At 35.9% G+C, this 14,805-nt stretch overlaps 1 protein-coding gene and 1 long non-coding RNA gene across 2 annotated transcripts in view; one reads left to right on the plus strand and one right to left on the minus strand.

Annotated features, from left to right (window-relative positions):
- The window catches only part of LOC120107158 (cyclin-dependent kinase E-1-like), a 38,905-nt gene extending 34,029 nt beyond the window's left edge, over window positions 1-4,876 (plus strand). The window contains 8 exon segments of the mRNA XM_039120334.1: window positions 1,359-1,391; window positions 1,586-1,599; window positions 1,602-1,642; window positions 1,644-1,694; window positions 3,021-3,198; window positions 3,201-3,235; window positions 3,313-3,382; window positions 4,852-4,876. Coding sequence (XP_038976262.1) covers window positions 1,359-1,391; window positions 1,586-1,599; window positions 1,602-1,642; window positions 1,644-1,694; window positions 3,021-3,198; window positions 3,201-3,235; window positions 3,313-3,381 — 421 coding nt within the window. The 3' untranslated portion in view covers window position 3,382; window positions 4,852-4,876.
- A 2,167-nt stretch (window positions 4,877-7,043) lies between these two features.
- Window positions 7,044-14,468, minus strand: LOC120107157. The gene is made up of 4 exons (XR_005509083.1): window positions 14,347-14,468; window positions 11,287-11,358; window positions 11,090-11,196; window positions 7,044-7,376 (listed from the first exon to the last, which is right to left on the minus strand). It is a non-coding gene; the product is annotated as an uncharacterized LOC120107157 (long non-coding RNA).
- Between the last annotated feature and the right edge of the window lie 337 nt (window positions 14,469-14,805).

Below are 14,805 nucleotides of genomic sequence, written 5' to 3' on the forward strand. Positions count from 1 at the left end.
ATTTACAATATTAATTGTGATAATGTGGTAGAATATTTCCATGGCAACTGGACAAAAGCTGTGAAGAATTTTCAGATATACACATTGACTGATTGAAGGAGCAAAAATACTCAAATAATTGATGGTTCTATCATACAGAGGTTTAGGGAAACACCATGAACTCTTAAATCCGTTTGGTAATTCCTTAAGGAATCTGTTGTAACTTCCTAGTGTGGCTTAGAGGTATGTTTTTAATTTCACTCTTGTTGACATTACATTCTGCAATAGTCTTCACTCTTCATTCTAGGTGCTTCATTGTAGCTTGTTTACATGAACACACAAGCATGGTCCTTTCTAGGTCTGAATTTCTTTTTTCCATGTGAACTTGATTACCACATTTGGGCTGACTGGTTCGTGGAAAAATTCTATTAATTATTTTTGGCATGTGCCTTTTTTTTAATATTTGACTAGCCCAAAGCTAATATTGGAGGTTGTCAATGCTGAAGATTATGCCTACGCCGTTGGGGAGTTTTATAAGCTATTTCAGTCCCAAGGATAAATCTCAAAACTGATTAATGACATATTAACCTTTCAAGTACGGTCTTATTAAACAATTTGATTGCCTATGTGGATCCTGCCTTTTATTTTCTCTGTGTCCAAGTCTTTTCTTTGAAATTGGTGTCTAATCTGCTGCACCATGTCTTGAACTCTTGGCCTAATACAACACTTAAGCAACAAACACAACAGATTGGTGTCTTCAAATTGATCAACCAAGTAGAGTCAAACCAGTTACAAGCAGAATGCAGATGCTCATTACCATGTGTTAGGTCATGCAATTGTCATAATATGCTTGTAAAGCAAATCATTTCATATCACTTATATCCTTTTGTCTTGAAAGATGTTAATACTATCTATACTGAGCTTCTTATATCGATCAATTATTTTGCCCGCGTTCTGAAAGGAAACAGAATGCATGAACTTGTATATTTTGCTAAAAGAATGTAGATCCAATAGCCCAGCTCTGATAAACCATATGGAATGTCATGTGGAAGAGGTATGGAGAAATTGTTAAAAGAACACACACTGGAACTTACCTTAATCTGAGTTCTGCAGCCTTGGGGCGGCTGGAAGATTGATAGAATAATTCTATATTTTTGCTTCAGTGAGTAGGTAGAATTTCTACATTTGAGTTTGAGTTATTATAAAGATACTTTAATCTTTGTAAATCATGGTTTGTGTATTATGTAAGAGATGTTTGGAATTTCTTGTCCGATATATTTGAGACAATGGTTTTGTTTGTTCTTTGTTGAATGAGCAAAGGTATTTAATTTCATGCCTACTCTGAATGGTATTGGCCTTAATATTTTCCTTTTTTCCAGGTTCTTTCGGATGGATCCTCTGCCAGGACGCAAGTAGTTATTTTTTCATTCATATCCACATAAACTAGCTTTCAGCTAGTATCGGACTATTTCAACTAGTGTAGCTATGCTGTCAATTACATGATAACATAGTGTTGTTTAATGGATTATGAGGTAAATAAGACATGCTTCTCCATAATAATTATAATTTAAGTATTTAACCATGTATATATGGCATTGATACTCAGTGCACTGGTGCCATCCATCCAGGAGAGAAAGCTGTGAATTACCCTGCACGTCCAGTTTGACACCACTACAGATTTTGCAAGAACAACCAGCATGCAACCTTCTCAACCGGTATTATGGGAGAACTTGAATCTCAAACCATGTCAGAAATTCTTATTTTAAGTTGTAACTATGTTCAAAATAAGGTTTAAAATATATTACAATTGTATGGTTCATCCATAAATTGCTGTACTATGTTACCCTGCAGGAAATAGTCGAAAAAATGCATGTATTAAAAGACATCATAAAAAAATAAGTCAAAGTTCTAAAATGTTTACTGAATCTTTAGACAGTGGCTTGAAAATGTCTTCATTTCATCATCAAACATAATACCTGACTCATATTAGCATATAATATGCTACATCCTTACAAATGTGCCTTGTGGATGCTGATAAACATCATTGGAACACAAGTACCATGTCATCTTAAGCCAATACCAAACTCAATACCAAATTGCAAAGGAATGTTAATGTTACTTTTGTTAAGGATGCAGATGATACAGAAAACAGATAGTAGGATACATCTTCAAGAAGTTTGGCACTTGGTCTTGTATTCTTAATGAATATCCTAATAACATCACTAGGCCTAACAGGTGGAATCTACCACTAAAAGGTTCTGACTTCATAAGATATTGATGTGTTTGACCTCCCAAGATGAGTGTTTCATAAGTTTTAAGTCCAAAAACTAGTGTGTATCTTCTGATATTGAATGGTATATTCAAACTCTAGTCATGGCTGAAATCAAGAAAGTGCCTCTCCTTTTCTATGTGCTTTTCCTAACCAATCTAAGAAAAAAAATTCTGCCAGAGAAATACCAAAAGAGGAGAGTTTATATTTGTTATGGCTAGAGATGTTTCTACAATTCTCCATCTTTGTACTAATAGCTTATTCAGCAGGATGTGCTACATACATTGAACTTGTATGCATGCTTAAAGTGTCAGCTGTTTACTTGACTGGTTCATGAATTTAGGATGGTTCTCTAGGAATTGAACTTCTTTTGTGTAAAAAATCTCTTTAATAGTAGCATATTCTGGTGTTAGTTTTTGGTTGCTCTGACCTATTTGTGCAGTTGATTTTATTGAATCTTTATTGTTCTTGATGTTACTCAACAGACTAAACAGGTAATTGGCAATAGCGCATAAATAGTAAGCATGGATGTGTGTCCTAGCAACTGATTTTGCAAGAGTTGTATAATTATCTGAACACCACGTTTATTCCTGTATTGATGTGGACACTTCTACCAGCTGCAGACAATTTTGCATTTCATTGCTTGATTTGTAATTTTGTTTTTTTTTTTTACTTTTCAGTTAAATAACTGGAAGCACTTTAATTTGCACCTGTCTCTCACCAAGCACTCTTGCAAGCTATAAAATTGAGGCCATACATTTCCTGGTTTCAGGTGTCATCGGGAAATGCTGTTCCTAGGAGTGTAGCAGCTGCATCTGTGGTGGCTCCTAGGCAAGTTCCTCGACCAATGCCTATGGTTGGAATGCAAAGGATGCCAGGTGCAGCTATGGCAGCTTTTAATATTGCATCCCAAGCTGGCATGGGTGGTGTAAATCCCGGTAATATTCCTATGCAAAGGGTGCGGCAGCTCAGGCTCAACAACAGCAGGTAGTGTTGGAAGCCCAATTAGTTTCTCTTTTCGATGCATATATGGTTCTAATTTGTGGATTTGCCTTCTTAAACAGTTAAGAAGGAAAGATCCAGGAATGGGATTGCAAAATACAGGGTATCCTCGGCAGAAGAGGCGCTTTTGATGTAATCTATCTTTCCTCTTTAGCTATATAGAATTTATTTTGTCATACAGGCATAGGGCTGAAATCGACCGGATATGGATCGGATATCAGTATATTCATATCTATATTTGTTTTATTTGGCGTATACAGATACAGATACAGATATTAGTCGAATGCAAAAAAGTTATATCCATATTTGTTTTAAATGGATACAAATTCAAATCAGATACCGAAAGTATGAATATAATAAGGATATAAATCGGATAATTAAACTTTATGACCACAAAAAGATATTATTAAATGGATGATAAATCAAGTTAATAGCATATTAATGTGGTCATTTATTTTTCTTAAAAGTTCATGAGTGCTATATAAAATTAAATAGGGTTACAAATGGAATCGGATATTCGGATATGGATTGGATAGTTGTCTATCCATATCCATTTCCATTTCCATTTTTCTTTAACAGATATGGATATGGATACGAATATTAGTCGGATGCTCAAATTTCTATCTATATCCTGATAGTTTTGGATACGAAAACATATCCGGACGGATATTGTTCGATCCACTTTCACCCCTATATAGGCAACAATATTACTTCTTCATCTGTTTGATGCTCTAGTATTGATTAAGAAATGATGTTCCCTCTTCCATGGAGCAGATTATTTAACCCAAAATGAATACTTGGCATAACTACTTCTGCTAGGAGATGTGTATTTTATTCATCCCAACCTTGAAAGTTAAATTTGATTCTATGATTCTGTATGCTAGCTACTGAGAGACTGCCGTACACCCATTTTGACATTTAATGTAGCCGGCTCCTGGAAGGAAGGGGGGGGGGAGGGGTGTACAATAGATAATATTATAGAATTATCTAAGTTATTCTTTCAGTCAATTTTAGCTTTGTTCATGGAGTTGTTCTGTCTGAAAAAATGCCTTTTCCAACTGTCCTCCAGGTGCCTTACTTGAAACCTCAAGTCATCATGTATAGCTTATTATGGAATTACTCTTTTTCTTTGAAGGGATTACATTCTTTATGTCACAATCATATACTTTTCTTATATCACATTTTTATTGCATGTATGCGTGGGGTCAACCTTATCGGACAGAAGGGGAGGGGGAAGATTTAGCTTTGGCATTAGATGGTTATTTACTGTGCTTTTATGTACATTATATAAGAAGATGCTTCTCGTGGCAAGCTCCATGAGGACCAACTATATTTATTGATTAGGATTTTAAAAATCAGAAGGCAGGCAAGGGTATATTCTCCATTATGCCATGCTTGACGTGCCTCTTGACTGCATAGTTTTATTTTAATTTTTTCCGGGTTATTTTGACTGCAAAAGCTGCTACAAGTGCAGCTATAGCATAAGGAGTACATTATACCATTCATGTATTCTTGTAGGTGAGTACAAGTTGGGAATTTATTTGTTAGGATATTAAAGCTTTTCATGTTGCATCAAATGCCTTATATTTTCATCATTCAAGAATCAAGCTGCAGGTAGGTGATATTTTCCCTACAGCTTCTCAGGGTTTTTAGCTTTGGACATATTGGAAGTTCTGACAGTTATGGAATGGGCGTATGCGATGGAACACTCCTATCAAAGTCTCTACTCTGTGATAAAAATGAGATGAGCAAAAAAAACCAGAGATTCTTCCCTTCTGTATATAATATAGTTGAAAACTGCACTGTTGTATCAACATTGGTGCAAACTGTGTAACATGGGGCCCAAAGTGCGTTTATGACACTAGAATTTACACGAGCAGGTAAGTGCTGTCGTTTTTGGATTATTGCTGCCTAGTGCCTACAGTTTTTCATTTCAAGCAGTTTTGAGTTGCAGTCTTCTGTTCATAGCTGTGTCCCGGAATGCATTCTTTGCGAGCTCTTCATGTTTCTTTGAAGGATTGTAAATGTCTTCAAAATGAAAATGTTTGAATTTGGTATCGAGTCAATGTAAAAACACTGCCTAACTGATCTATGACCGTCATGGTTACAGGGTTTTGAAGAGTTTTAAATAGGTTGGGTTGGACTGGGCATGCTTACCCCGTCCTGATCCAGTATCATATTTGGGTCTTGATTTTGGACCTAGATCAACTGGCTGATGTGTTGGGTCCACAAAACAAATTTTGGATCCATGTGTTGGTCCACAAAAAAGGATTTTAGATCCAACGTGTCATGGGGAGCGGGTCTGGGACAAGTTTGGCTTGGACCGTACTTTGAAATGTTCAGGCTCAGATTGGGACTGGATTGGGTAGGATCAGGTTCGCAATTGGATCGGGCATTCTATATTAAAAAAAATATGAAATAGCTGATTTGTGTTCTCAATATTACTTTAACTTGATGTGCTCTTGCATGTCTCTGCCAGCATCAACCGCTAACCCTTTTCTTATTTTAAAGTTCCAATAAGCTCCTCAATTTTATTTCTGCAGCTTCTATTTTATAACTAATTAGAGGAAAAGCAAACATGAGCGCAGAGCAGTATATACTATTCCATTAAGTATTTTGTACAAAATTTAAAGGTTATCTTAATTGGCATATCTACAAGGATGAAAAAAAACAATTTGGACCTGTTTGACATTCCTTTTCTTTTTTCTGGTACCAAAATACCAGGAAGCAAAATAAACAAGCCTGAACAACCTGTATAATTAGACCGTCATATTCCTTGCAATTGTTCATAAAACCTAGAGTTTAGAAAGCAAAGATTTATTATTTTCAAGAAAAAAGAGTGAATAAAAGCAAGGAATATCAACAGTTTTTGGCGGATGCTATCTTCAACATCTAACTTCATGTGTTAATTCACCAATTTGTAGAGAAACAAAAACACAAAACAACAAGAATTGCCACTCCCATTTATCATGAATAAGAAAATGTGATGGACTTTCTTTATGCAATACATGTGATGGAGCGCAGAATTCATCGGTGAAAAGGTTTAAGATAAGAAGGAAGAGGAAATAGAGAGAGAATGGGGTTACAGGAGGTGAGGATGCTGGGGTAATGGAGAAGTGAGGGTGTGAGGAGGAGAGTCAAGGGTTAGAGGAATCTTGACGGCCTGAGGCAAGAGAGTGAGGTTTTAGGTGAGAGAATCGATGTGATAGAAAGACAGGAACGTGGCAACTGATAGATAGAAAGGGATAAAGCTTTATATAACGCACTTTAGGTCAAAAATGTTATAAAACCTAGTCCTAGTATAATAATTAGAATAAGATAATCTTACGAGGATCCGTATGGCTGTGTATTTAGTCCACATCAATTATTCGCCGAAGAGACCTAGAGTATTTATACAGAATATTTTTTGATAAGATCCTGAATTATTACAAATGGTATCAAAGCGAATTCAATCTATAGTCTATATAGAATAGGAGACACTACACAAGTTCATAGAAGCTGACCATGAAATTTGATGAGAACAACTTACCATACTATCTATGTTCTCTCTTTTTATCAACAACATCCTTCTCTCTCCTTATCTTTTTCACTGCATCACTGTCTGTCATACCTCGAGGGCCTTTAGAGCAATGCAAGATCAAGTAAAGCATCTCCTTGACTGGCTTAAGTAGTTACCTTGAATTAAGCTAGGACCCTAACCCAGCCATCAGCAGAGTAAGCTGCCTCCTTTCATTGCAACATCGCTGTTGTGGTAACCGAGTGACATTTTAAATCAAAAAGATGGCACACAAAATAATGCCGAGAAGAACAAGAAATGCATTTATATTTTTAACCTCTCTTTTAGTACCATCTTCTCAATCCATTTTATCTGTAATTTGTCAAAGTTAATTGCTATACAGGAATTCTCCACTTTTTGGAGCACATTAAACCACCAAAATGGTGAGATAAGAAAATTTATTTAACTGAAGGTTGATTGATGCAAACATGCGAGATGCTACAGCTTTTCAATAAAGGGCCAAAGCAGAGGTGAAACCAAATGATACTTCGTGACATAATTCTTCAGAAAAGAGCAGTGGCAGCTGGTCTTTGGATGTTTTACTCGCCAGCAATTATGACAGGGAGCCCCCTGAAAGAGGAAATAATAAGAGTATCAGTCAAACATACATTTTATGTGGATGATTTGATGAGTTGCTACAATGCAACCTTGGATATGCTATTATCTTTATCCATTTTTATCTTTTTAAGTGGACTGATAAAATTAGACTATTGCGGCAATATCAATCTTTATGTCTGCATGTTGTTTGGGTACAGAAAGATGCAACAGCAAGCAACTTCACAAGGATATTTAATGATCCAAAGGAAAATGATATTTTAATAAATAAATATAAAAAAACACCATTCACAAGATAAAAATAGAATTGATCATGATAAAAACTATAGAAGCCCTACTTGTTAGCAATGCTTGATCTACATTAAAAAGACTGTTGCTCACTAATCACTAACCTAAAACGAAGGTTTGCAAAACCAACCCGAACCACCAGGTTCGGGAAATATGATGGAAGCCCTCAAACAATGGATGTTGGGTGATGTGTTGATGGCGTGTTGGGTGGCTAGAATTTACCAAAGTGTCAGACGAATGTCCACGGTAGGATGGCTAGTTGGGGCTTGAGGGCGTGACGGATGGATGGGATTAATGGACCACCTCGGGGCAGCACCAAAAATCAAAGAATGGCGGTGGGATTTGAAGATAGGACTAGCTCAAGCTAGTGCCTATTTCCATGGGTCGGTTTAGAGCTAATGCCCAGAATTTTCCATTCATTCAAAAAAGATTCTTTTAAATTACATGAGAAGCTTATTTATAGGACTCCCTAAGGACCTCAACCACCTCTTCAAACATAAGATAAATCAAGCTTTAAATTTAAAATTCAAACAATCAAATCTAAGCCTAAAGATGCTCCTAATTTCAGGGGATGACCAAGTCAAATCCCAAGCTCACGCGCATGCCTTATTCAGAATTCCATTTGCTGAATGCTCTCCCTAGAGTTTGAGATGTCACACGCCATACTCCCCCTCTTGTGCACGCCTTCTTTCAAGGGATGACCAAGTCAAATCCAGCTCATCCACATGCCTTTGAATTTAAATTCAAATGGTTGATTGCTCCTAAGATTTAGGAAGCCACATACCATGCTCCTCCCCATGTGCTACGCCTCCTTGCTAGTCCTTTGTGCCTTGTACGCCTCCTTTCAAAGTGGGCTCAAACCCAATTATGTTGGGTCCTTGCAAGTCGCCATCCAAGTAATACATTTGCTTGGCATTCTTTGTTTTGGTTCTTCTTGCTTTCCTTGCTGCATTTCTCATAGCTTTCTTCATGTCTTCATCAAAGTACCAAATCAAACTAGTGCAGAACCGAATGGGTTTACTTTGTTAGATTTGGGACTTAGCTCAAATCGGTTTGAACCAGTCCAAACTAAGCATAACAGGGTGGTATGACTCGGTTCGTGCCAGTTCTACTGTAAAAAAGGCAGAGAAGGTATCTCGACGTCTTTCTCCTCTATTTTTTGCTAAGAATGTGGAGGACAGGACGGTGAGGAAAACAAAGGTTTGCAAAACCAACCCGAGCCACCGGGTTCGAGAAGTACCAAATCAAACTAGTGCAAAACCGCTTTACTCTGTTAGATTTGGGACTTAGCTCAAATCGATTTGAACCAGTCCAAACAAAGCAGAACTGGGTGGTACGACTCAGTTCGTGTCAATTCTAGTGTAAAAAGGGCAGAGAAGGTATTCTATTTTCTGCTAAGAATGTTAAGGAAGGACGGGACGATGAAGAAAATCAAGGATTTGTCATTTTAAATCCCAATCCAAGTCAAGATAGGTATAATCCCCTCTCTCCTCTTCATTCTTCTCCTTTTTTTTCCCCCTTTTCATGCCTAAAATAGATCGAGAAATGGTAAAATAAGGGGAAATCATACCAAAATTTTATTTTTGATGTAATTTCATGATATGTTGCATTTTAGCCCTAAATATGAATGAGATCCACTATTTTATAATATGAACTCTTCTTAGGAGGGTTTTTAGCAGGTTAAGTAGCTTTAGTTGGGTATTAATTCTTGACCTGCTATCCGACCCATTAGCTTATCTAAATATCAGAGGCCATCCCAACTTTCCCTTTCAAATAGAGATACTACTGGAAGTGGTGACCAACATTCCAAGATCGGAAGGATAAAGATGAATAGCAGTGAATGAATTCCTGGATGGGAAGATGGGAAGATGAAAGATGAATAGTGGTGGCTGGCATTCTAGGACTTCGCTAGAAGTCGGGAAATATGTCTTCTTGTTGTTGTCCTTGTTGCCGAGCGCCTGTCGGGTTTCTAGTAGATTGAATAGCTTTGGTTGGGTATTAGTTCTTGACCTGCACTTTGACCCATTAGCTCATATAAATATCTAAACCATCTCAACTTTCTCTCGTTCCTTTTCTTCTTCTTCTTCGAAATTTAACATCTAATGCACCAAAAAGAAAAAAAAGAAAAAAAAAACGAAAAGAAGAAAGATTGGAAACAAATCGCTATAGTTTATAATCTGATTAGTTTATCTATTAGCCTAACATGCTGTTGTCTTCATGCTTTTAATGCTTTCTGCATTACTGTATCAATTTTTTTAAGTTTTCATGATATCATATCATATAGTAGTTCATCATAATGTTAATTGTTTTGGATATTTTCTACTTTTAAATTTGGTTACTGATGTATGAAAATATCTTCTAAATTTCCATTGAATCTACTCATATTTTTGTAATTTTTAATTCATGCAATCGCCTTGAACTCTAAGCGCCCATCTCACACCTAAGCATTAGGTAGTTCCCTTGCGGCTCGTCTCTCGCCTACACTTTTTCAAAACCTTGACGAGATCCCAACATCTACAAGCGGCAAAAGTATTTCATAAGGACTAGACATCTCTATCTATTTTGTAATTCAAAACTATTTAATATTTATATTTTCAAGCAAAAAACTATGCATTTGTTATTTTATTATTATAATTGCATCTATCAAACAATCATATGGTCTCCGAGACCAATATGAAATAAATTAACATTAAAACAACCTTAAAATCTCATTTTCAAGATCCCTAAACTTTATAATAACCATACAACAAAAAAAATAAAAAATAAAAAAGCAAATTGGTGCTGTGCTGACACACTTCTGCATACTAATAAGTGTTGGTAACCATATGGTACCATATCATACATACCAAACCCGGTACCAGACCTATATGCTACATGGTATCAAGTTTGTGAACCTTGTCTAAAACCAGTAAGATATTATTCCAACTATTTTGTATGTTTTATCCATGCTTAGCAGTGCAATCTGCAAGGAGTCAAATCCCTGATCAGAACAGGCTCTTTGCAACTTCTACTCAGATTTATTTATTCCCCTTCCACCCTGTACAGAAAAATCTAAGAAATGATCCCACTAAGCCCTAATCTAGCAGTTACTTGCACATTATGGATCCAAACCAATCTACTAGGTGCTGCCTCTTATCCATTTACATAATCTTTGTTCTCTCTTACTAAATTTTCCAATACATTCTCTTAACATCTTTCATTTCTCTGTGTGCATGTTAAATAGACTGTTCTGTTACAAGATTGAAGTGGAAAATGATGTAAACTTATCTCATATTTTTAGTACACCTAGTCTAAATTAGAAGAGCAAGAAGTATAAGGAAAAATTTTAGGTCAACGAAAATGAGTTTTAAAGCAAGATTTGAAACACGTTCAGTAATCAATGTTCCCTCACCACAGAAAGTTCAGAAATCAAAAGGAAGGTTCAATAATAGTAATTTTACCAGCCACCACGCCTGGAGAAATAGTCACTGTCCAGAGAAACAGCAAGAGCAACAGCTACAGCTCTTTCAGAGAGAGAGAGTGGACGAGCAACTTTTAATTCTGGGATCTAAAAAAGTAAAAAGCATAGATTAAAACAACATATGTCAACCAAATTTCATCAAAATTATATAACTTGACAATAATTAGTGGCACCTACCACTGAAGCCAGGCCAGAACTTGAATCAGCATTTCCAAATCGAATCACATACTGACCAGCATCAGTGAAGAGCTGCAGAGTAAATAAAATAGACTCAGTTTTTTTTCCCTTTTTGTCTCATTTAATTTATTATTTGGGGACCCATGCATGTTTGCATGAGTTCAATGGGCTTGTGATTCACATTCTTTCTCGTGTACCTGTAGAATATATATGGTATTGTTTTGCGGAGAACAATGATGCAAATTGTAATACGTAAAGCATTATCATCCAGATTGATAGCACGGACATGCAATAAGTATGAGCAAATGCTAACAGCATTTGTGAAAATTACATATTATTCCTCATCTAATACTAACCATAATTGGCATGAAACTAAAGAAGTTCTGACTAAAGAAGTTCTGAAATGCTCAGAATTCAGTGGCTCTACAACTGCACTCCCAAAATTTACATGTTCATACTTGGGTGAGGACACCTAGTCTTCAATCTAAAATCATTGTTACTCTAGCCTGTTCAACAGCTCTTTGCAGAACCAGCAGCTCAAATCTTGGCCCAACTTTTTGCACACAAGAAAGATTCTAGTGGATTGAAAAGTTCAGCCACTTCATATGGCTCATGCATATGCACAACAATAAATCATGTGCATTTGTTATTTTGGGCGAGAAGCCCTTGCAAATATACACTTAAATAGGTGAACAAAACAATAGTAGAAAATTCTAGCATAAATATCCCTAGAAGATGAAGTTGGCAATTTCTAAGGCAACTATGTAAGTTACTATGGGCAACAACTGTTTTGCATAAACAAACTCAGACAACATGATGGAAGTCGTCGACATGAGAGATATATTGGACTGGGGTGAGTTCAAGAATGGGGAAGGTATAGATGATTATCTTGATCAGTTGGTGCCATATAAATTTGCATGTAGAGTTGCTTGAGTCAATCAAGTTTATTCTTGATATCAGTGTAATGGCTTAAAAGAACTCTCATAATGGAAGAAACTTATAAAATAAGTATGCTACTTAAGAAAGAAGATATGTGCTTGTCTCTTAAAAAATAGTTGTATTATTAAATGTTGTAAATATGTTTATTCACCTGGCTGGTTTACTTGATCTTTTATGGAACATTCTGTCATTCAACAAACCTGATGTAGCAAAATTTCAATACTTATTTGCACAAACTAATGACTGGAATTCTTTGGCAGTTTTGATCGTTCTTGACATAGTTAAGCCTGTCAATGGAATGGGTTCTGACCTAATTTCAATATGAAGATTTTTTGACCAGATAACCTGATTATGATCCAATGTGATAAACCAATTGAAAAATCACAACAGATTCAGATTTTAGTTAGTCGAAACCAATCATGACACAGCAAAAAAAGTAATAATAGTAATTACATACTTTATATTGATTAAATACAAGGTTTTAAATACCATAGGAACAGGCCATCCCAGTTTTTTAGCGCCGCTACCAGTGTTCCACTACCTGTCCCGGTAGAGGACCACACACAAGACAGCAATGACATCCAACACCAATAGGTTATTTCCTTTTTAACTTCTTCTTTCCTCCTTTTCCCTTCTTTATTCTTCCTTCAAACCTTTTTTCTTTTTAGTTTTTCTTATTTCATTTCATTTGTCTCTAGCAGGACTAGAGACCCTTTTCTTTTGCTTAGGATGTGAGGATTTTTCATCATGCATATCACATGATGAATTGTGTCATGATACCATTCTTTCTGGAGATTATGTAAAATCTTCTGCATATTGTTTGTTCATGAAACTGCATTTTCTTTATGTTGCTGCATTCATTTCATGTCTGCTATATTTATTTTAATTATATTGCTTCGTTGCTGCATTTATACTTCTAGAATTTAGAATATTTGCAGCATTTACATCTACCAATTTACGTATGTTTGCTATATTTATCTTTATTAAGCTGCTAATTATTTATTTTCATTTCGCGAACTATCTTAGCATCTGTTATATTGAATGTTGATCACGGTGTTTCACGATAAACAAATCATACTTTTTGGTTGTTTTAGCATATAGAATTAAAAAAATATATTTATTTGTTGTTGTATCCTAGCCCTATCAAATCATGTTTTGGTAACATTTTCCGTATTGGCATATCCTTATCTTGTTACATCCATATCCCTTATCCATGCTTCCAAGATTGTAGCCTATGCATGCTGGAATTTGACCATAAATCTTGCAACTTGCTACCACCAGACTTATCGTAAAGGTTCTAAAATGTGTGGCAGATTTCCCTAAAATGCATAAGTAACAAGAGTTTGCATGTCCACAGGTCCAGAAAAAAGTTTGTCAAAATGAATTTGAAGGTTCAGCTGTAAAAATTGATAAAACAGAAGGATGCAAATTTATACATTTTAAAAATTGATATCTGTTAACACAGCCATATGTAGCAAGAAGAGGATATCATTTAGTCTACACACAAAAAGGGAGGGTTGCAACTTGCAAGTGTTTATTCAATACACCAGTATTTCTGCACTAAACTAAGGTTACGTGCTTAAAATTTCCAGACAAAGAGCAGCAACTTCCCTTTTTATGGATCCCATCCTGTCAGAAACTCAACAGTGTTCTCTAGCTATAGTTTTTTTAAAAATTATTACTGCAATCAATGTTAAAGCTAGCGAGTATCAACTACCACTTGTAGTCTACTAATAATGGTGGATCATGTATTTTAAAATATATCTCTATTAAAATGTGAATAAAACAACCTATCCTTGACACATTATACAAGATGAGAATAATTTCAAATGGGTTTTCTAGTGCACGAGACTCCTGCCATTGTGAGGTCAGGGGAGGGTCAGATGTATGCAGCCTTACCTCCACACGGAGAGATTGTTTCTATGTTTCTTGTCTAAAATCATGTTCATCCTATTAGTATGTAGCCATAATCCTAGATCACCTTTACTAAAATCCTTCATCCCTCCCTCCACACGCACCCTAGAACAAGGAGATTCCACAAGAACTTTTAAACTTAAAAGTTTCAACAAAATAAGCTTTCCTTCGTATGATAATGGTATCTAGTAAAAGAAATGAGAGAACCTCCAAACCAAGACCCCGCCAATCACGGTTGATCTGTGCCAACACATTGTCATTTTCATCTTCAGAGTGAATGTCCAATCCCAAAAGCCGGGGTTTTCTACCACAGCAAACTGCTTATTCCTGTAATTTCGATAATAACAAAAAAAAAGTTCTGCTCACTATCGACACAACACATATATATAGAAATAACTTTGCATTCAGAAGCTACACTATGTCTCCAATATTTTTGTTCAGGACTTGATTGTGATATGGAAACAAACAAAGATGCCAAAGTGAATGAAAAGTGTACTTCCTCTAGCATGCATATTTAGTTTAGACTATTAGCTTCAGCATTACCAATTACTGGAACAGACTGCAGAGCAAATAGAATAAAGAAGACACAAGATGTCACCAAACTACTAGCTATTCAGCCTGTTTTCTTATTCTGATGTAACATTCAGTATTTGCAGCTTTATCTAT

This window comes from Phoenix dactylifera, unplaced genomic scaffold (genome assembly GCF_009389715.1).
Source record: "Phoenix dactylifera cultivar Barhee BC4 unplaced genomic scaffold, palm_55x_up_171113_PBpolish2nd_filt_p 000778F, whole genome shotgun sequence".
Classification (NCBI taxonomy): domain Eukaryota; kingdom Viridiplantae; phylum Streptophyta; class Magnoliopsida; order Arecales; family Arecaceae; genus Phoenix; species Phoenix dactylifera.